General features: G+C 40.0%; 1 protein-coding gene across 1 annotated transcript in view; it reads right to left on the bottom strand.

Annotated features, from left to right (window-relative positions):
• Positions 1–14667, bottom strand: part of ckap5 (cytoskeleton associated protein 5) — a 76362-nt gene extending 61695 nt beyond the window's left edge. The window contains 5 exon segments of the mRNA XM_034087681.2: positions 61–190; positions 294–465; positions 1129–1335; positions 4056–4249; positions 14573–14667. Coding sequence (XP_033943572.1) covers positions 61–190; positions 294–465; positions 1129–1335; positions 4056–4249; positions 14573–14629 — 760 coding nt within the window. The 5' untranslated portion in view covers positions 14630–14667.
• Positions 14668–21689: the final 7022 nt, after the last annotated feature.

Raw genomic sequence — 21689 nt, 5'->3', positions numbered from 1 at the left:
GAATCTTCAACTCCTCAACATCAAAGAGAAGTTTTTTTATGTTTGCAGTTTTCTACTAACCATCAGACGGTTCCCCTTGGGCTTGGTGATGTTCAAACTTTGCCTTCAGGTCCTGCTGTGAGCGCAGGAACCTGGTCTGCTTGGGAGGAGAAGAAGGCAGCTTCGCCCACTCTTCCTCCAGCTCCTTCAGCTGCAGGGACAGAGAACAAACGAGCAAAGGTTTAGTTTCCCTTGATTCTGAAAGATGAACATTAGTAGGATGGCAAGGGTGTGCCCTGAAGAGTGTGCCCAACCTGAACGGAGTTAATATTTTGCAGTGGAGGTCTTAGAGCATCTCTGATCCATTTGTAGATCTCAACAGAGAGCAGCTTGACTTCGTCTCTCACCGCCTTCTCTCTGGACTCAAACTGCTTGGATAAAATCTTCACCACTGGCTTCAACGTCACGATCTTAGATCCAAACTCACTGTAGGAATAAGATGACCCACAGAAAGGTGACAGTAGTGAGTGTCATTGACAGCTTTGATTGACATTATAAATTACGAGCATGACTTTTTGGACCAGCAGTAAAAAATAAACTGTTCTAGTTAGGGAGGAGGTCCAATTGGAAACTGTGCTATTGTTATAAGACGCGCATTACACATTTATATGGTTTTCAATTTATATTGTATAAGTAAAAACCAGGACGGGATTTAAATAGACATTTAACATTGAAAATAAAAATGTGCATCATAAAAAGAAACAAAACAGCATACCCAGCACTAGGGATGGGTATCGTTAAGATTTTAACGATACCGGTATTTTTCGATACTTTTCAATAATTTGGTGCTCAAAATTATAGAAATGATTACAAGATGTGAAGATTATTGTAATAAAACTTTAGTCTAGTTTCTGAACAGATATGAGGAGCTGTGAGCTAACAGCTAACGGCTGATGTTGGTTTTGTGTTTCGCATTGAAGATGACGTCACGGCTCCGCCTACACTGTGTTACTACCCCAGTTCCTAAACTGTAATGGAAACGCAGCATAAAGTGAGCCTACCAAGGCCTAACTATACCGTACGAGGCCCTGCAGTGGAAATGCGCCATTAGTGTGGCCTTTCTAACCCGTGGGGGGGAGGAGCACTGACCTGAGAGCCCTTCTGAGAGTCTCGATGCAGGCCACCACGATCTTTGGGTTCTTGTTTTCCAGTCCTTTGAGCAGCTCTTCTTGCACCACCTCGCCCTTTTCCATTTCGATGTACATCAGACAGATGTCCATGCCCAGCTCCTTGGCCCGTGCCTTTGGCTGGTTGAACACTTTGGTCACCACGCCCGACACCACCTCACCTGTGGTCCTGTGGAGATTGATACAAACACTGCCTGTCAGAACACAGTATACACATCTACTGATGAACATCATCTTATGTGTTGCCTTATGTAGACTTTTCAATATTCAGTATGCATAGATTTAATCTGATAAGGTTGACAATTTAGTGCAGTGGTTCTCAACTGGTGGAATCAAGATTGTTGCCGGAAGTCCCTACGGAGAATAACTTTGCGGTAGAACTATTCTTTATACATCCATGGGTACAACTTCAGATACAAATTAACACATAATGAAATACGACCCCCGGTTTGATGATTGACAGGTCACAGAACAATGGGGGCTATCTACCCTTACCCGCAATTTAAAGTAATTCACACAGACTCTCTCCTCTTTGCTTTTCTCTCTGTGTGGAGCAAGCATCAAGTTGAGCTTCAGAACAAAGTGAAACACCAACAATGGCATCAAATATTAATATGTCTGGTAGTAATACATTTATTTATTTTCTTCTCAAAGTGTACCAGAATGCGTAGGTTATGTTAGGATGTAACGATACCAAAAAGTCCACGGTACGATATTTATCGCGATATTGAAAAATAAAGAAAAATTCTTTATTAAATAATAAATCGGATTTGTACAGCATTTTAGTAGGATAGTAGTATTTTAAAGTGTCAACAATATAATAATCAGACCCTGCAAAGAATAAAATCAAGTTTCACTTTAGTTTTTCAAGTCACTAACTAACTCACTCGGTATCATCAAGGTTATCTTTTAGGAATATGAGCACGTCCACATGTCCAGGTAGAAGCTGGGATGTTTGGGCGTTTACAAAATCCCCTGCTGTGGAAAAACTCTCACTTGGTACTGATGTTGCTGGGACGGAGAGATATGCTTTGGCCATGGGTGACAGCAGTGGGTCAAACTGTGCATTGTCTCTCCACCACTTCAAAAACAATACAGTTGTTGCCAAGAAGGTGAGGCTTATTGACAGGGCGGGATATACATATACTGTTGGTACTTGTCAATGTCTCTAGGTATGTACATGTAGCCCTGTAAATACCATGTCCTTTTGTGTTATCTGTTGTTTTATGTTCATGTTGTAACCTACTTGCTACAGGTTTCCCTTGAAAAAGAGATCTCAATTCAATCTGGTTGAATAAAGGTTTTTTTTTAAAAATATATATATATATTTTTTTTTTTTAATCGCAGTAGATTTTGTCAGTCTCACGACGGTATTGAGACATTTATTTACTGCGATATATCGTTACATCCCTAGTATGTATACAAATCTTTCTTTGTTCAACTTTTAAAAGATGTCTGAATGGTGATATACACAGTGATAGATGTTAAGGACTAACGTTTATAATAAATACATTTGTATTGATTTTAAGATATTTTCATAGTTCATACAATCATACGTATTGGGATCATTTGTATTAATGTGGACCGGAGGGAGAGGGTGACGAGCATAAGTTTCACTTTTCTTTTTTATTTCAATTCCAACTTTGGTCCTGAAGAATATGTTTCTCTTTGTCCACGTTCATAAAGCAAAGCAGCAGCATCAGAGCACGGTGCAGAGTCTCTAGAGCAGTGTTTCTCAAACTTTTTCATACCAAGGACCACTTAACCAATAAAAAAACACTCGTGGACCACCTAACTCCACAAATATCCAAAAACACAGTTTTTTACAAATCGCCTGAAAATTGTACAAACAAGTGGCAACATGTGTGATGAAGGTGCTTATCTGGGCTATATCATGCAATCGAAAGTGAAACTTAAGCTCGTTCCATTGCGGAGATATTCCCGCGAGAGTGCGAAAAACTTAAACAGATTTATTTATTTCAAATGTGAAATTTTACCAATATACTCACGGACCACTAGGGGGCGCTCACGGACCACCAGTGGTCCGTGGACCACACTTTGAGAAGCACTGCTCTAGATGAGTTTACAGTAGTCCCTCGTTCTTATTAAACATCCATGTTGTAGTCCGCTGTATAGAAAACTGTAGTTTCCATAGTTCCCCCACAGCAGCAGACGCACATTCATGACGTCCGCTGGCGCATCATAAACACGTCGGATAGTGAAAGTGCAGTCGGATTCTCTAAAGTACCGCAGTCTCTTCTCCTAAGTCCTTTTGAATTCTCCTATCCACTATCCCTTAACCCCGTGACGTTTCACTCAGAGGTCAAGGAATAGGTGATAGGGTTAGAATTTTGGAGCTGATTTTTAAACTATCCGACCTTAGTCCTTTTTTGTCGCATCCCTACGACAGCCAACCGTCACTTAGATGTTCCAAAAGTACTACGGTTCCTGAGCTTTTGTTACACAGAAGTATCTTTGAAGACCCAACGCATTTCCTGACACGCACATACTGTAACTACACAAGACTAATTTGGAGGATATTCGTTAAAAAAAAAACATATCAATCCAAGAAATTGCTTTTTTCCGCCTCAGTGAATAAAGGATATATAACAAGGTATCCTGAGAGCATGCTTTGCTTGCTGTTGGTCAAGACAATGCATTCAGTGCTCTGAACTGCAGGCCTCGCACCATAAATAACAGACACCAAGTTCTTCTGCCGGTTAACCTAGAGGACGACTCGGCACAAAGCATTTTCCAAAACATATTTAAGCAAAAAGGGGAAAGATTTTTTTATTAAGACTTGCTAATTTAGTGTGTTTAACACCTTCTTCCCTGACTAAGGCAATGTTCAGAACAACATGAGTCCTGCTTGAAAAATGTTTTACTTACTTGCCAGCTACATGAGCATTCTCAATGAAGGCCAGGGCAGCCTCCAGGCCTTTAAGCTGAGCCACAACATTAGAGTCAGTGACAAACTTCTTTATTAGCCCCAGGTACTTCCCCCACTCTGGACTCTTCTCATCTTCTATTCGCTGGAACAACTTAAGAGCTTCTTCATAACCATTCAGACGGGCTTTCCAAACCTGGAAAAGAGTCACAAAAAGAGAAAGGGTTAGGTCATAAACACAAAAAATGCCTTCCTTAAAAAAAAGAAGCATGTATAAAACACACAACTGAATTACCAGTTCCTGTCAAACCGACAGGGCATGTGACCTACATTCATAACATCTGGTATTTCATCTTCTCCATTTTCCCTTCAAGTGTGCACGACTTGCTTTTATTCCAGGCTCTTTTGCCTTAAGTTTAGTCAATTACAGGAAAACCACTTGAAAAGTGACCAAGGACGAACATTAACTGATGGAGTGCATCCGAACAGAGGGGCAGATGCACACGATGTGTTTTACTCATGGAAATTGCCTTGGTGTAGGTTTATTATTTGCGAGTGCCCTTCGACTTATTCTGCTATAGTTCCACTTCAATTTTTGCTTACAATGTTTTGTACATTCTCTAATATAAATGGGGTAGCTGTGGGTTGGACCAAAGGCAATTTCATCAGCGCATACTGTACTAATGATTATTATATACTTGGCCGATGCACTGCGAATTACTATGAAGTTATGCCATATCGCCCTCAGTCTGTGTATTTATCCTTCAAAATTAAAGAAGTCCGAAAATAATGACTTCGAACAGTACTGGGCCACATGTCGTAGCAAAAAGATAAACATCAGGTGTTGTACCACACTTCAGTGCATCCCTAGTTCCTGGTAAACATAGCTCTTGTGTTCCCAATAGGGCTGCAACAAACGACTCATTTGATAATCGATTAATCGACTATTCGGACTATTACTGTACGCCTTGCACAATTTCTCAAACGCTCTTATTTAGCCATCAACTTTTAGATTTAGCTTGAGGTTGTTTTTGGCATGTGGAAACTAACAATGAACACAATAAAGATGAATACTTGATTCAAAAATACATTATTATTAAATTAACAAATTGTGAACAAAATTAACATTGCTTTTTATTTAAATAAAATAAATAATATTTCACATCAAAAGAAACAACAGTGTTTTAACAAATGGTATTAAATAATGTGATGACAGAACTGTAAACAGAACAGCTGAAACTTTAACAAACTAAATAACTCTGTTACCTCTAATCATTATGTTTATATAATGTAGTTAGCTCCGTGTGTTGCTGCTAGCATACTTAACACCTGACGTGGACACGTTACTGTGGACGGGGCTACAGAGCTACTAGAAAGACAGTCGAACCCGGTGCATTCCTCCATCTGGATGTGGAGCACTTTTGCTAAATGTTTAGACAAATTGCTCGTGTTACCGCCCTTACATGCTAAACTCTTATTGGGCTTTAGGCAACGAGCATCTCCACATCGAGACGGGTAAAGTTTAACCACACCTCGGAGCGCGTTCTCTCCGCCATCTTCGCAGTGTGTTGCTGCATGTAGCAGCCGCGTGTGTGTAAACTGCCCCGCCCCCTCGCACAGACGGGAGAGCGATCTCGTCCGATCGAAAATACATCATGGACGCATTTGTTTGTCTTTTTGCATATTAGAAACGAGTTGGCGACACCAAGACTGCGATATAATGTTTTTGTAGCAATAATACATGACATATTTTTTAAATGTCTCCAGTACCGATAAAAAGACCAATAACGTTGGAGCTTAACGGCGCGTAAAACACACGTGATGACGTCACTAACGAATCGACGACTGAATTAGTTGGCAACTAATTTGGTAATCGATTTTAATCGATTAAGTCGATTAGTTGTTGCACCCCTAGTGGTAACTTTAGGAACACATATTACTGGGACCACTGCAGAGAAGCACATATTCACTTTTAATATCAAGAAATTCATTTTATAGACACACTATCAAGAAAACCATTTTCATTAGAAGCCCACAAATGTATAGGTTGTAAAAGTGGGCCTGTTGAAGACACGGCACACATGCATGTTTGTGCAAATCATCAAAATGTACCACCTCCCCTAGTTTTAACTAGGAAAAACCCTGAAACAAGCTTCTCCCACTTCAAAACTCTATATACCTATGGGATTAATATGCATTTGTCAAGTAATATTTGAGTGAGTAGGAAAAAAAACAAGGTATTAGACTGCATATCACCAGACTCCAGAATCATCCTTTACAGGGTTCAGAGTAGAGCTGCTCGATTATGGCAAAAATCATAATCACGATTATCTTGGTCGATATTGATATCACGATTATTAAAAACGGTTATCCATTGACTTTGAAAACATCCATTTATTGAACTTAAAAAAAAAAAATAATAATTTTAACAGTATGTTTTCAACAGTTGATTACCCTGAACTTTAAGTATAATTCAACTGAAAACCAAAAAAAAAAAAAACAATAATTTATTTCTACATTTAAATAAATACCAATAAAGAAGATCAACAAATATTTTGGAGCGCACTTCCACAACCTACTAAGCATATATAAAAATATGACAACTAATGTCACTCACAACCTGTAATGTTTAATTATACTGCTACACGCAGTACTCTTATTTTTCTTAAAGTTTTTTATATTAAGTTTGATGTCATAGTCGATTGGTTTACAGCAGGGGTCTTCAACTAAAATTCAACGAGGTCCAGTTAGAGAAAATGTCCCCATGCAAAGGTCCGGAACATCAAAATGTCTGACTTGCTTCATGAATTAGTGTGAAATATATTGAAGTGACCTGTAGCTTTATCAACGTCTGCATGTAATCAACAACTGACTGCCAATCAAATAAAGAAAGTACAAAAACAACAATATTTATTGTAAATTAACATTACTTAAATACTGTGGATATGTGTAATGTTCCTCTCGCGCTGCATTTACAAATAAAATAGAGAAAATAAATAATAGCTTTTGAAAATATGTGCATCTTAAAAGTGCTTAATTTTAGATAAATAAAATAAAGTGTAGCAGCAGCTTGAGTGTCCCTTTTTCTTTGTTAACCGTTTCACATCATGACTTAACAGTTTCAGACGATTATAGAACAATATCAGTCTTTACACATCATAACAATTGAACAGTTTTAAAGTTTCTCTTTCTTTCCCTCTTATATTGCAGTCCCTCACTCACTTTTTTTAAATTCAGTGTGAGAATTGAGCTGGAGCTTGTCCTGCCAGGAGTTTGTAAATCTGGGCTGACATGGAGTCAGGGCCATTCTCACACACATGCAGGTGCTCATTGGTTACAGTGATGAAACACAGGTATGGTGAAAAAAGAGAGAACTATTTGAAGCAGGAAAAAAACAGCGTAATATACCATCTGACAAAGGCCTGTGCTATAACGCTTCAATTAACTGGCTGTTCTATTCAGATCAATAGGAGACAGAGATGTTATAAATCAAGGGTTTTTATTATTATTTACAGCAGGGGTGGGGAACCTTTTTCCTTTCAATTTTTACAACATCCTCCGAGGGCCGTTCAAATGATTGAACTCAACCTCTGCTTAAAAAAAAAACTAAAATCACAGCCCATTCATTTGGCCTTTCTTTCATGCTGTGCAAAGAAAAAGCAACCTCTTAATCCAGATATCTTACCATGACTCGCGCATGCATGCACGTGCACGGTTGTGGCATGACCACCAACACAGAAAGATATGGACACAAGATGTGTGCAAATGTATTTAGTATCCTATCCATGACCATGTGAACATGATTTAAGTGGGGGGGGACCCCTAACCTCCTCTAGGGAGGTCCGGGGGCATGCTCCCCCGAGAATATTAAATATTGAAGTTAAAAGCATCAATCTGGTGCACTTTGAGAGCAACATTAAGAGATCTATGGATACATCTCTCAACACCCATATGAAACAGAACTGTAAGCAGATTTTTCTTTTTAGATATTTTACAAATCACTCTCCTTTTAAACTCTATTCTTGTTATTTTTAACAACTTTTGTGTTACTGTCATATAGTATTTTATACCTGTTTTTCATTTAGTCTCATTAATAACTATAATGATCATATCAAGGTGTGCCTTAACCTCACTGAGCTGAGGTTATTTGAGCCTCTCAGGAGAGAGCTCTCTTCCACCTGGTTGTAGAAAAGCTCTTTAAATGAGTTAGCATAGCTAGCTAACCAGATGCTAATAACAACAGATCGCCACTGTGCTTACAACTAAAGACACAGCCACGCAAACACTGCGGCATGTGTACGGCTCCTTATGGGTATTGCAATATTTTAAGGGCTGGAGCGGCGTTCCAGTGCTCTCTGTCAGCACTCCTTTCAGACGAGACATATACCACGTGAAGACACATTACGCTCGTGTTGTGTTGTGTTCAAGGAACCTGTCCTTGGCCAGGAAAAACAGGTACTCGCTTGTTTAATTATTTTTGCAGTCTAGATTTCTTCTTCTTTTTTGAAGTGAGAAGTTGTCCGTCCGTCCCCCAAAACGAAAACTCTTCGGTTCTCCACGAATTACACAAGTCACCCAAATCAGCGTTAACAAAGCGGGAGGCACCGAAAAATCCCCTATTAATGTATTGATTATAGCTCCGGGTCCGTATAGGTCGGCGTCTGGGTCCAGACCGCGGTCCGCCTGTTGCCGACCCCTGGTTTACAGGGTGTTAGTAAGACTTGAATTTGAGTATTGGTATAATCCCACTTTTCCAGAAGCCTTTAGAGGATAACAATTCAATTAAACAGGGTAGGTATGAAGGTAGATATGGTGCAAAATGCGAGAGCTTGTAAAACCTGATGTGAGCACTTGCAGAAAAAAAACTTTGAGCTCGTGCGCATACATTTACACTTGTACAAAATATCCACGTAACTGTGAACCAAATTTGAAGTCAAAAAAGGTTTTGTAGCTTGTAGAAAAAAAATGAACTTAGTGATGAAATGTTCACTTGCAGAAAGATATATATTTTTTAAATATATTTTACATTACAACTTAGTTATTACAACCTCTCAAATCAATCATTACAACTTCACGAATCTGCTCTGTGGCAGTATACATCGACGAATCTGCGGCCTTGACTTTAGCTACACTTCTTGCGATGAATGGGTCTCTAAAGTAATTTTCACCTGTAGATGTGGGGGGAGGGAGGGGGGTTGGAGCGAAGGGGCGGAGCTATCAGAACGACGAGGCGCAAGCTCGGGTCAGTCACACAGCCATGTCAGGTCGAACCGGATGACTGCGGGGCCCTGCATGTTGCCCCTTTCACACCAACGCGGTTCCAGGGCCAGTTTGGAGCTTGTGCCTGATAAGCACCGGTTTTTCCTGTTCACGCCGCAGCGGAACAGGAAAACCCGAAAACCTGTCTTACCAAGCCCAAAAAAGTGTCGGCCTTGAGCAGAGGTCGGCAACCCACGACTTCAGAGCCGCATGCGGCTCTTTAAGCCCTCTGCTCTGGCTCCCTTGAGCTTAGACAAAAATAAGAAGGGAATAAATAAAGATATTTGTAGGACTATTTCTATTTTGTTGCACGGTTGAAAAATGTTTCGTATCTTGTATTTTGAGGTGATACATAAATACATTTAAAAAAACGGTTTTAATCAGGTCAACTAAAATATGAGTCACATCCTGCTACGGACCCGCACCAGCGCCTTTTCTTGCAGGTGAATAACCTGACCCCCGGCTCGATGAGCGAACTATGGATAAATCAAAGAAAAGTACCGGAGGAACACAGGATTTAATTAGGAGTTATGCTTTCACAGCAAACGATGCAGGCTTACCGGTATGTTTGATATGTAGAGAGAAGTTGTCAAAGGTGCTGCAGCCTTTACGTATTGGAGGAAAAACACGGGAGAGGAAGACAGCTGAAGATCTTCAGTCATAATTCAATCGGTTAACTCTTTTTAGGGTGCAGCTATATGTTTTATTTATTTCAAAGTGGGCCCATTTTAATTAATTCATTTTCTTCAAAATGGTGCAGAGGACTCTCCAAGTGCTTGTGTTGATTTATTTTAAAGTAGGCCTGTGTATTTTTGTATTCTCCTTATACAGTTCTTTATTTATTATTAAGGTAGAATGGTAAATTGAGGTAAACAGTTTTCTATAATGTAATAAATAATGAATGCAAAAAACCTGTAGTTTTTGTCTATGATGTAACAATAAATACAAACTTTATAAGCTATCAAATATGTTTTCCGGCTCCAGACATTGTGGAAAAGGGGGCAAAATGGCGTCTTTGGCCAAAAAGGTTGCAGACCCCTGGGCTAGAGGCAAGAACCGCATACGTCACGCTTACGTCGGAGGGGGGCGAGATTAACCTGAACTAACATTTATGAGAGTATGTCAAATAAAGTTGAAATAAGCAGTAGCGCTGAGCAAAGTGATTAGAATTACGCAACCAAAAACACACTTTATAAAGTCAGGCAACACTAACCAGGCTTCGTGTGTTCTGTTTATTTGTGCCTTCTTTGACCATCCGTTCACTGTTATTGATCCTTGTGGAGGGAGCAGACGTTTTGTATTATAGAAGCCATCGGATGGAATGCAATACATGGGCTGCACAGGTTGTCATGTCCGACTATCACAAGTAGAATCATAATGAAAAATACGCCGGTAAAATGTGCCTGTAGAACAACGGCTTAAAAAAAAACAAGTAGCCTAGTCAATATATCAGTTTAGAACGGTTGCTATGCCACATCACCCATTTTTACCAGAGAAACTTTACATAACATCGTTGTTGATGCCAAACAGCGTCATTTCAGACTGAAACACATTCCACTTGCAGGGTTCTTACACTTTCCAAATCAAATTCAAGCACTTTTCAAGGTGCATTTTCCAGCATCTTACAGCTGTTGTAAATTACATATTTATATACACATACTCAAATGATTATTTCCCTACCTCACATTAAATCAGATGGTTCTTTATGCTATAAACAACCACCTGTGTGTTTCATGATAGCATTCTACATGAGGATGACAAATTAAAGAAAAGAAAACTAAGTTAATATTTCAAAATTAGTGATCTGTACGTAGACTAGGCATCCCCTGAGCCAATACAAAACAATCAGCCAAAAACAAAATCAGCCTTTTCAATACATTATTGATTACTATTTTTGAGGTACTTTTAGGTTGGCAGTAAACACACAAGTCATAGGTAAATGGTGTACTTTTCCTCCACTACATGTATTTAATCCCTTTAGTTACTTCTCAGATCTGGATGAATGATATGAAATCTAATCAAGTGTTGAATCAGACTTTAGTTCCACCTGGAGTGAATCCACCAGCTACCCTGCAGCCTACAAAGTACTTCAGACTAGCTGCACCTCCACCAGCTTTGAGAACACTTTCATGATCAATCATTATAAAAATATCATATATATTATTCTGAAATGGACCAATCTGCACAATGACTACTTTTACTGTCTTTAACTATATTTGATGAGAATACTTTCTACTTTTACTTGAGGAACATTTTGAATGCAGGACTTTTACTGTGACAGAGTATTACACTCTGGTACTTCTACTTTTACTCAAGTACAAGATATGAGTACTTATTCCACCTCTGGTAGTGTATTAGCCTGAATTGTAGCCACAAAATCACGCAGAGCTGTATACAAATAGACTCACAATGGTAACAAGTGGAAAATAATATTTACAAATGTGTACAATGATTTTAGGTAATGCTGACTACTCAAGACACCTGACTTATACATCTCCAAAAGAAGACTGTTCATTCTACACTTACATGGGATTAAAGCAAAATGTAGTTTTACTTGTATAATACTTCAATTTTATATAAAAGACAGTTTGTTTTCATCTGTTTTCAAATAAACAAAGTCTTGGCTTTCAGAATATTAAACTTGTTTCGGCAAATTCAGATGATAAATACAACTTTGAAGCTTCGGCATAATTACAAGCAGAGAACGGACTAATGTAACGTCACAGCAGGCATAACAGCCGGTGTTTCTTGTGAGTGTTTCCCCGGTACACAAACGCAAAAATACACAAACACACTCGCGAGCTTCCCCCAGACCAGTAATACAAACGAAAATGTGTCTTCGGGTCAATGTGACTGATTTCGATAGAGCAAGTCACATTTGGTTTAGGCACGAAACATACTACCAGTAGAAATACATTTCTTTCAAAATCGCTCTGTGTCGAATCAATAGATTATATTTCGTGACTAGAACATGAAATGCCGTGTGCTTCATCCTCTGAACACCACAGGATGGCGACTGTAACGCACATATTAATATAGGTACGCTCCTCTGAAATGTTTGTCCCCTGCAATTATTATTATCCCTCATCGAGTTCGCTATTCAGCTCGCTAACGTTAGCTTAAACAAACGTAACATGCAACGTTAGCCTAATCTAAAATGCTCTACTATGGCGTACCTTTCATGTGGCTCGTCAGCGCAGACTCTCGCATCGTTATTTTTGCAAACTTTGCAGGAGGCTACTCGTGGGCTTGACCCTCGTCTTAGCCATGGCTTGTATTTGTCTTCTGCTAGCCAACGCTCGTTGAAACGGCAACCTCCTGGCACACAGTCACCTATCACTCTCATCAGAATGCCCAGGTCACACGTAACAAAAACACTTGCAGGTCGCGCGCATAGCGCAGGAAGGCCGCAGCGGAGCTGTTTTATGGAGAAGCGAAGCAATGCTTTTCTTTTAATCTAAAAAGCTAACTATTCAGTCAGACAGCAATTTATTGTAAAAGTAAAGCATTTACATTCAAGCACTTTCTCAATTTCAAGCACCATTCCCAAAATTCAAGCACTTTCCCAACCTTGAAAACACCACGTCAAATTTCAAGCATTTTCAAGGATTTCAAGCACCCGTACGAACCCTGACTTAGGCTAAGGGAACTGGGGATATTTATCAGCTGCTTGTGTGACAGTCAGACAGTGGATACTTTACAGCGGGCGCTGCTGTAAGTTAACGGGAGAAGAAACTCCAGTGGACAAGCAGCGCTGTAAATACCGCTGTAACACATTAATAAACAATGAACCACAGCACTCTGGAGAAAAGTACAAGGTTGGAGAAGTAGTTATTTAATTTAATCTGGCTTCGTGTGATTAAAAGTAACACGATCATCGACCCGACGCAGTCCCCCATTGTTGTTGTTGTGAGCGAAGCACGGAGCTAGAACGGGAGCTGCGTTGGTGTGAAGGGGCAACAGTAGTCACTTGTGTGTGACTGACCCGAGCTTGCGCCTCGTCGTTCTGATAGCAGTGTGCGAAAAAGTACACGTCCCACCGTCCGGGACGTGTTATTTACAATATCATATCATAGTAGTGTTGTCTGTAGGAATAATTTTCAGGTGGAGACTGTGCTAGTTTAAAGGGGACATATCATGCTATATTTGAAACTTATATTGTAGGGCCATACCTATATAAATATATATTTTTTTTCAAAATACCAAACAGATCCTGCATTTTAGCCATGCCTCATTTCACTCCATTTGCTCTTTCCAGCCCTGTTTTTGGAGGGGGCTGATTCTGTGAGCTGCAACTGACCACGCCCCCCTGCAGGAAGGGGAGTTGGCAGTTACTTTGGCATCAGGGCAGGGATATCTAGATACTTTCCAAGCTTTGACATAATGAATTGTGCTACTTTTAAAGCAAGCAACGATGTTTTCAAATCTGTAATCAAAAAGCTCCTCAAAAACACTATCGAAGCAGTTCCTGCCGTTGTTACGTTCGTTCAAACACTAACAACGGACTACTTTTCTTAGCGGATGCATGTCAATTTAAATCAATACAACTATTTTTTAAATCAATAAAATCATTTTCTAAATCCATAAAAGCATTTCAATTAATATTGGGAGTCATATCGTTACTTTGTTGAGAATGTGGCCGTGTAATAACACCTTCATGCCGATCTAGATCCCTCCGCTTGGCATCGGGCTCCTGATCAGCTGTCGGTGTTCTTTTCCCCATAATGACCACGTCGCTGCACATTATCCCTTACATGATTATATAGTCATTATTCATTTTTTTAAAGCAGGAGGCGCAAACGCTTGCCTCGGGGAGCGAGAAAAAGAGCCACAGCGGAATAAACAAAAGGGCAACCATGCAAGGGAAGTCTTCTTCGCTGCTTTTGTGGCAGACTACAGCGCCACTTACAGGCCTGGCATATGTACTACAGCGTCTCCAGCACTTTCGAGCAGCAATGTGCATTTTGCATGATAGGTCCCCTTTAAGTAAAAGAAACTGAGAAGTAGTATTATTTATTTGACGTACAATGATATAATTGTGTGCTGATGAGTAGAAACCATTACTGGTCGACTGATCCAAAATATACACAAAAGTAAACACTATTTATCATCATTCTCTCATAAGAGAGCGCTAATGTTTTTGTATGTGATGGGAGAGATGACAAACATTTCCTCTCAATATCTGATAAGGAGGAAATATTTTTAAATATAAGATTGAAGTAGACTTTAGAAAATATAATTGAAGACAAACATCAGTCACCTTGTGTTCACATTTCTGGTCGACGGGAAGCTTCATCCACTCGCTATCGTCCCCCATGGTGGCCACTCGGGGGTGGGCTTTCCCCAAAAGGTACTCAACTGGAAAACAACAGCATTATTATTGACTGGTTAACTGCTGATGAATAAGTGCACCCTCCAATGTATAACAATCTTGGAGTATGTTGAGGATTGCTTGAAAACAAAACATATTTCCTGAGAGATTAGCTTTTCAGCTGCAGCTGTCACCTCTTCCTAGGACATTCAACAACACTAGAACAGCACAGGAGAAATTACAGTCTAATAATCATGACTGTGTGTGTGATAAACACCAATAAACACAACTTCCCTGCATTTATTACATTTTCCAAATTCCAGCATAAAACAACAAGCACACAAACGAATATCTATTCATCGATCAGTGTTTTGGAACAATTTCAGGTGACCCCAAGTATAAGTGGAAGATATGAGCAATTACAATTTGTTGTGAAACAAGCAAGCATATGGGGAGTCCAGCCTATAATCAGGGGTGCACATAACTTTTTTGCCCTGGTTCTCAAAAGGAGCACCTGGAGATGTTGCTTGGTGCTCATCCTTAAAATGAAATAAACCGTAACTTTTGAGGGGTCTTGACTTTATTTGCCAGACACACGGCACTGAACACACAGAGGTGAACACAGAACACACATGCAGAGGTGAACACAGGACAACATTAGCACGACCAGTAATCCTACAAGCTGTCATCACTCCCCTCCTGACTGTTCTCCTCTGTCTTCCTCTCTGTCAGACATGGTAGCTGACCATGACTCTGGTTGAGTCTGCGATTAGCTGCTTGCATCCACAAGTTAACTGCTGGTTTTGGGTCGAAAGTCTCTGTTGTCATCTTAGACAAGTGGATGTAATCAAATAAGTATGTGAACATAACCAATAACCTACCATAGCCAATAACAAATTAATGTAACTTATTTTATGTGTTGTTCATATCTTATTTTACCTTAACATTTATTTATGCATTTTTTTTAATCTTTACAGTTGTAAAGGATATGTCTGGTTTACTGTCCTGTAGTATGCATTGGAATGATTTCAAACCTGTTCATCCCAATAATTATAAAGGAGAGCCTTGGAAATATGTGTTTACATAAATTGTGATCAAAACGTTTGAGACCTGGTCCCACTGAGATAACTTAGACTAAAGTGAACTATCTAAACACTCAAGAGTCCTTTACCTCACTGAGCTGTAGCTATCAGCCTCAGTCTGACTGGAGAGGACTCTCCCTCCACATTATTGTAGAAACATTCTTATATCCGTTAGAGCATCTAGCACCAGATGCTAATAACAACAGCGCTGGAACCGGTGCACCCTCCCTCTCTCCCTCGCTCTTTGGCTGTGAGCGCCAGATAAGCCAACATCCCCCATTTTCATCACTTACAGCGCCCATCGTACAGGGCAAATGAAATGTGTAACCGAGATGAAAAGGATGTTACATTTACTTAATTATGAATGTTGTTACATCAAGGCCGAAAATTAGGATGAGGCCCAACGGTCAAAAATGTTTTTTTCCCTCCCAGAGCTGCCAGCGCAGCGCCTCCACAGATCTGGCGCCCTAGGCGAACATCTTTAACGCCACAGTGCAACGGCCGGCCCTGAGTTCATATGCAACTCGCAAATATCTTTGCGCACCTGCGCACCAGTTATGTGCAGTCCTGCCTATAATACATGTTTAATTTAATGCATTACTGGAGAATAATAAAAGGCTTTGGATTATTTACTTTTTAAAGTCACCAAATATCAAGTCCTGGAAGTGGGCTACAACAATGATACTTTCATTTTTCTTCATAATTAAGTATTCAAAATCATGTCACATGATTTGTTCTGTTACATGTAGAGATGTCCCGATCCGACCACGTGATCGGGGCCGATCATGTGATTTTCAAAAGAAGCTTTAAGAATAGAGCAGGTCACCAACCTTTTTTAGGATGAGAGCTACTTTAAAAAAATAAAACAGTGTATATATCTAGCACATTTTAACATAGTTAAGGGATGCATGATAATTATCGGTCCGATATTAGGAATTAACACGTCATCCCGATAAAAGTATTAATAGCCCCGATAATATACAATATATTTTTTGGGTATAAAAAAGAAAAAAATACTGCGGTGTGGGTGGATTGGGATGAGGGGCGCTTGTTTTTCACTCGGCTCCTCCCGTTTTGCCAGTACTGTGGTATTAGTGGTTTAGGAAGAGGGGAGTTCTTCACAAATCCAGCGCTCCCCAATACTTCGATGGAGTGTTAAAAGCGTACGAAGACAATAATACAATACAAAGTATGTGTGTGTACGCACGCACGCGCGTTGGAGCCGTGTGCAACTCAAGGCATATGCTCGAACCGGAGCTGCAATCATGTTGCGCACTATCCGTGCTGAGTGTGCTGACTTCTCGTACAATGTCCCGCTGTCTGGCTTCCTGCATCAAGTCAAGTGCTCGGCGCAGTTGTGGCGAAATGTCGCTCCTCTGTTTTCATTTAAACAGCTCCTTATATCCGTTAGTGCAGCTAGCTAGCACCAGATGCTAACAACAACAATGCACGTAAGGTCTCTCTCTCGCTCGCTCGGGCCACACATACACACCCTCCGGTCCTCCCGATGGCCAGTCGGTGCCTGCCGGTGAGAGTGGAAGTGTGGTCTGCCACAAGCGGGCGGCAGGAGCGGGGCTGTCAGCATCAGCTTGTAGATGGTATTTTAAACTCGATGCGCTCTGAAACTACGGGGCAGCCAAGGAAAAAAAATACACATGCATTAATCGCATTAAAATGATTAGAGGCGTACATTTTTTTTTATTATCGGTTATCGGTATCGGTCTTGAGAAGCAGGAAGTTATCGGTTTCAAAAACCAATATCGTGCATCCCTATTATTAACATCACTTTTCTGCACCTGGAGATGTTGCGGATCCATAAAATGAAATAAACCAGACCTTTTGAGGGGTACTTGACGTTATGAACCGGGGGGGGGGGGTGCGCTAGTGAGCGCGCAGCAGGGTTACTGTGCGGAGCACATAAAGCAGACCCTTCAGGCGATAGCGAGGAGTAGAGCGAGGGATCGGGCTCAAGGACGGATTAACACACTAAATAGCTCACAAATTATACTTTGGCGGCCGTTAATATACCTGGGCAGCCCGCCCAAGTAAAGTCTATGTGTAGGAAGCCCTGCTATCTTATGCAACTCGCAATCTCTCTCTCTCAATGTTGGTGCGCAAATGCGCCTTTTTTCAAATGATCCGGTGCTCTTTTTGGCGGGGGGTTATGTGCCATGTGCAGCCCAGATTATATGCTTATCTTTAACCTTTGTGTTAAGGCTGTGCGATTATGGCAAAAATCATAATCACGATTATTTGGGTCAATAATTGATATCACGATTATTCATTGACCATTTATTGAACTTTAAAACAAATAATATTTTACCAATAAACAAGATCAACAAATATGTTGGAGCGCACTTCCAAAACCATACTAAACATATATTATTAATATGATCAATAAAAAGAAATTAGACCAAAATAAATCAAATATGACGCAGTGCACTGTCACAGCCTACTGAAAACTCCTTAACATATAGCCAACATGTTGGTAAAACATATTCATTATTCCACTCAGTTAAACGTTGAAGGCTGGCCCACCGTCATGGTCCAGAAGTAACTATATAAATAAATGTTGAACAACAATTTAAGGCCAAATAAAAATGTTTTGGTCGCCATGGCAAATGCTGGTAGGGCTGCTCATGTCATCTCTTAGAGATGTGTTGCTAGACACACCAGCCTGTTTACATGGTCTGGTTTCAGAGATGAGCGCAGGCAGGGGACAAGCCACCTGGACTGAAGACCCTCAGCCAGGCCGGCCAATCACAAAGCTTTGATGCATTCAAGTGCATTATTCTGGCACAGGAAGATTATGTTACAGGACATTAACGATAAAACTGAATATTGTTGTTCTATTTTTAGACGCATCTCGCGATCGACTGGTTGAGCACCCCAGGGCTAGACCATAGGTCTGTTGTGGTAGCAAAGTAGTCAGCTGAAGCCACATCTCTCTCAACTTCCCCACGGCATTTGTCATATAGTGCAGGCAGCGCAGACCTGCTGAGATAATACCGAGACGACATCGCGTAACGCTTGTCCAACATGTTGACAGGTTGCTTGAAGCCCTGGTTGCTAACAGTGCTAACTGGGCACATATCTTTAGCGATGTGAAATGTAATGACAAAGTACTTGCAAATAGTGGAAATAGTTGTACACTTCTTTTTAACGAGTTGCTGCTCTTGTTCTGACGTCTTCGCTCGCGCTGAACACTCACAACACATGTCACTCCCACGTGGCCGAGTGGGCTTTTAGGAAGGGGCGAAAGCGCACCCAGCTAAATAATCGTATTTTGTCAATTATGCCGTTTTCATAATCGTCGCAAGCCATAATCGTAATCGCGATTAAAATACGATTAATTGCACAGCCCTACTTTGTGTGCTGTTTGGGTCTGTGGGACCCGTTTTCAGTGTTTACTAAAATCATTTAAACTTGTTTATTCTTATCTTACCTAGTTAGCATTCTTTCTTTTTATTTATGCATACATCACTCCCCTTTTAAACTGTCCTATAGTACACATTGGAATGATTTCTTACAACTATGACGGCTTGCGGTAAAAAATACACATATTTGTAAAGTGGGGGGGACACAAAACGGGATTTCGAAAAGTGGGGGGGACATGGAGTCACAAAAAGAGAAAGGGTTAGGTCATAAACACAAAAAATGCCTTCCTTAAAAAAAGAAGCATGTATAAAACACACAACTGAATTACCAGTTCCTGTCAAACCGACAGGGCATGTGACCTACATTCATAACATCTGGTATTTCATCTTCTCCATTTTCCCTTCAAGTGTGCACGACTTGCTTTTATTCCAGGCTCTTTTGCCTTAAGTTTAGTCAATTACAGGAAAACCACTTGAAAAGTGACCAAGGACGAACATTAACTGATGGAGTGCATCCGAACAGAGGGGCAGATGCACACGATGTGTTTTACTCATGGAAATTGCCTTGGTGTAGGTTTATTATTTGCGAGTGCCCTTCGACTTATTCTGCTATAGTTCCACTTCAGTTTTTGCTTACAATGTTTTGTACATTCTCTAATATAAATGGGGTAGCTGTGGGTTGGACCAAAGGCAATTTCATCAGCGCATACTGTACTAATGATTATTATATACTTGGCCGATGCACTGCGAATTACTATGAAGTTATGCCATATCGCCCTCAGTCTGTGTATTATCCTTCAAAATTAAAGAAGTCCGAAAATAATGACTTCGAACAGTACTGGGCCACATGTCGTAGCAAAAAGATAAACATCAGGTGTTGTACCACACTTCAGTGCATCCCCTAGTTCCTGGTAAACATAGCTCTTGTGTTCCCAATAGGGCTGCAACAAACGACTCATTTGATAATCGATTAATCGACTATTCGGACTATTACTGTACGCCTTGCACAATTTCTCAAACGCTCTTATTTAGCCATCAACTTTTAGATTTAGCTTGAGGTTGTTTTTGGCATGTGGAAACTAACAATGAACACAATAAAGATGAATACTTGATTCAAAAATACATTATTATTAAATTAACAAATTGTGAACAAAATTAACATTGCTTTTTATTTAAATAAAATAAATAATATTTCACATCAAAAGAAACAACAGTGTTTTAACAAATGGTATTAAATAATGTGATGACAGAACTGTAAACAGAACAGCTGAAACTTTAACAAACTAAATAACTCTGTTACCTCTAATCATTATGTTTATATAATGTAGTTAGCTCCGTGTGTTGCTGCTAGCATACTTAACACCTGACGTGGACACGTTACTGTGGACGGGGCTACAGAGCTACTAGAAAGACAGTCGAACCCGGTGCATTCCTCCATCTGGATGTGGAGCACTTTTGCTAAATGTTTAGACAAATTGCTCGTGTTACCGCCCTTACATGCTAAACTCTTATTGGGCTTTAGGCAACGAGCATCTCCACATCGAGACGGGTAAAGTTTAACCACACCTCGGAGCGCGTTCTCTCCGCCATCTTCGCAGTGTGTTGCTGCATGTAGCAGCCGCGTGTGTGTAAACTGCCCCGCCCCCTCGCACAGACGGGGAGAGCGATCTCGTCCGATCGAAAATACATCATGGACGCATTTGTTTGTCTTTTTGCATATTAGAAACGAGTTGGCGACACCAAGACTGCGATATAATGTTTTTGTAGCAATAATACATGACATATTTTTTAAATGTCTCCAGTACCGATAAAAAGACCAATAACGTTGGAGCTTAACGGCGCGTAAAACACACGTGATGACGTCACTAACGAATCGACGACTGAATTAGTTGGCAACTAATTTGGTAATCGATTTTAATCGATTAAGTCGATTAGTTGTTGCACCCCTAGTGGTAACTTTAGGAACACATATTACTGGGACCACTGCAGAGAAGCACATATTCACTTTTAATATCAAGAAATTCATTTTATAGACACACTATCAAGAAAACCATTTTCATTAGAAGCCCACAAATGTATAGGTTGTAAAAGTGGGCCTGTTGAAGACACGGCACACATGCATGTTTGTGCAAATCATCAAAATGTACCACCTCCCCTAGTTTTAACTAGGAAAAACCCTGAAACAGCTTCTCCCACTTCAAAACTCTATATACCTATGGGATTAATATGCATTTGTCAAGTAATATTTGAGTGAGTAGGAAAAAAACAAGGTATTAGACTGCATATCACCAGACTCCAGAATCATCCTTTACAGGGTTCAGAGTAGAGCTGCTCGATTATGGCAAAAATCATAATCACGATTATCTTGGTCGATATTGATATCACGATTATTAAAAACGGTTATCCATTGACTTTGAAAACATCCATTTATTGAACTTAAAAAAAATAATAATAATTTTAACAGTATGTTTTCAACAGTTGATTACCCTGAACTTTAAGTATAATTCAACTGAAAACCCAAAAAAAAAAAAAACAATAATTTATTTCTACATTTAAATAAATACCAATAAAGAAGATCAACAAATATTTTGGAGCGCACTTCCACAA

This window comes from Pseudochaenichthys georgianus, chromosome 7, assembly GCF_902827115.2.
Source record: "Pseudochaenichthys georgianus chromosome 7, fPseGeo1.2, whole genome shotgun sequence".
In the NCBI taxonomy this organism is placed as follows: domain Eukaryota; kingdom Metazoa; phylum Chordata; class Actinopteri; order Perciformes; family Channichthyidae; genus Pseudochaenichthys; species Pseudochaenichthys georgianus.
This window is presented reverse-complemented; position numbering and strand designations above follow the sequence as displayed.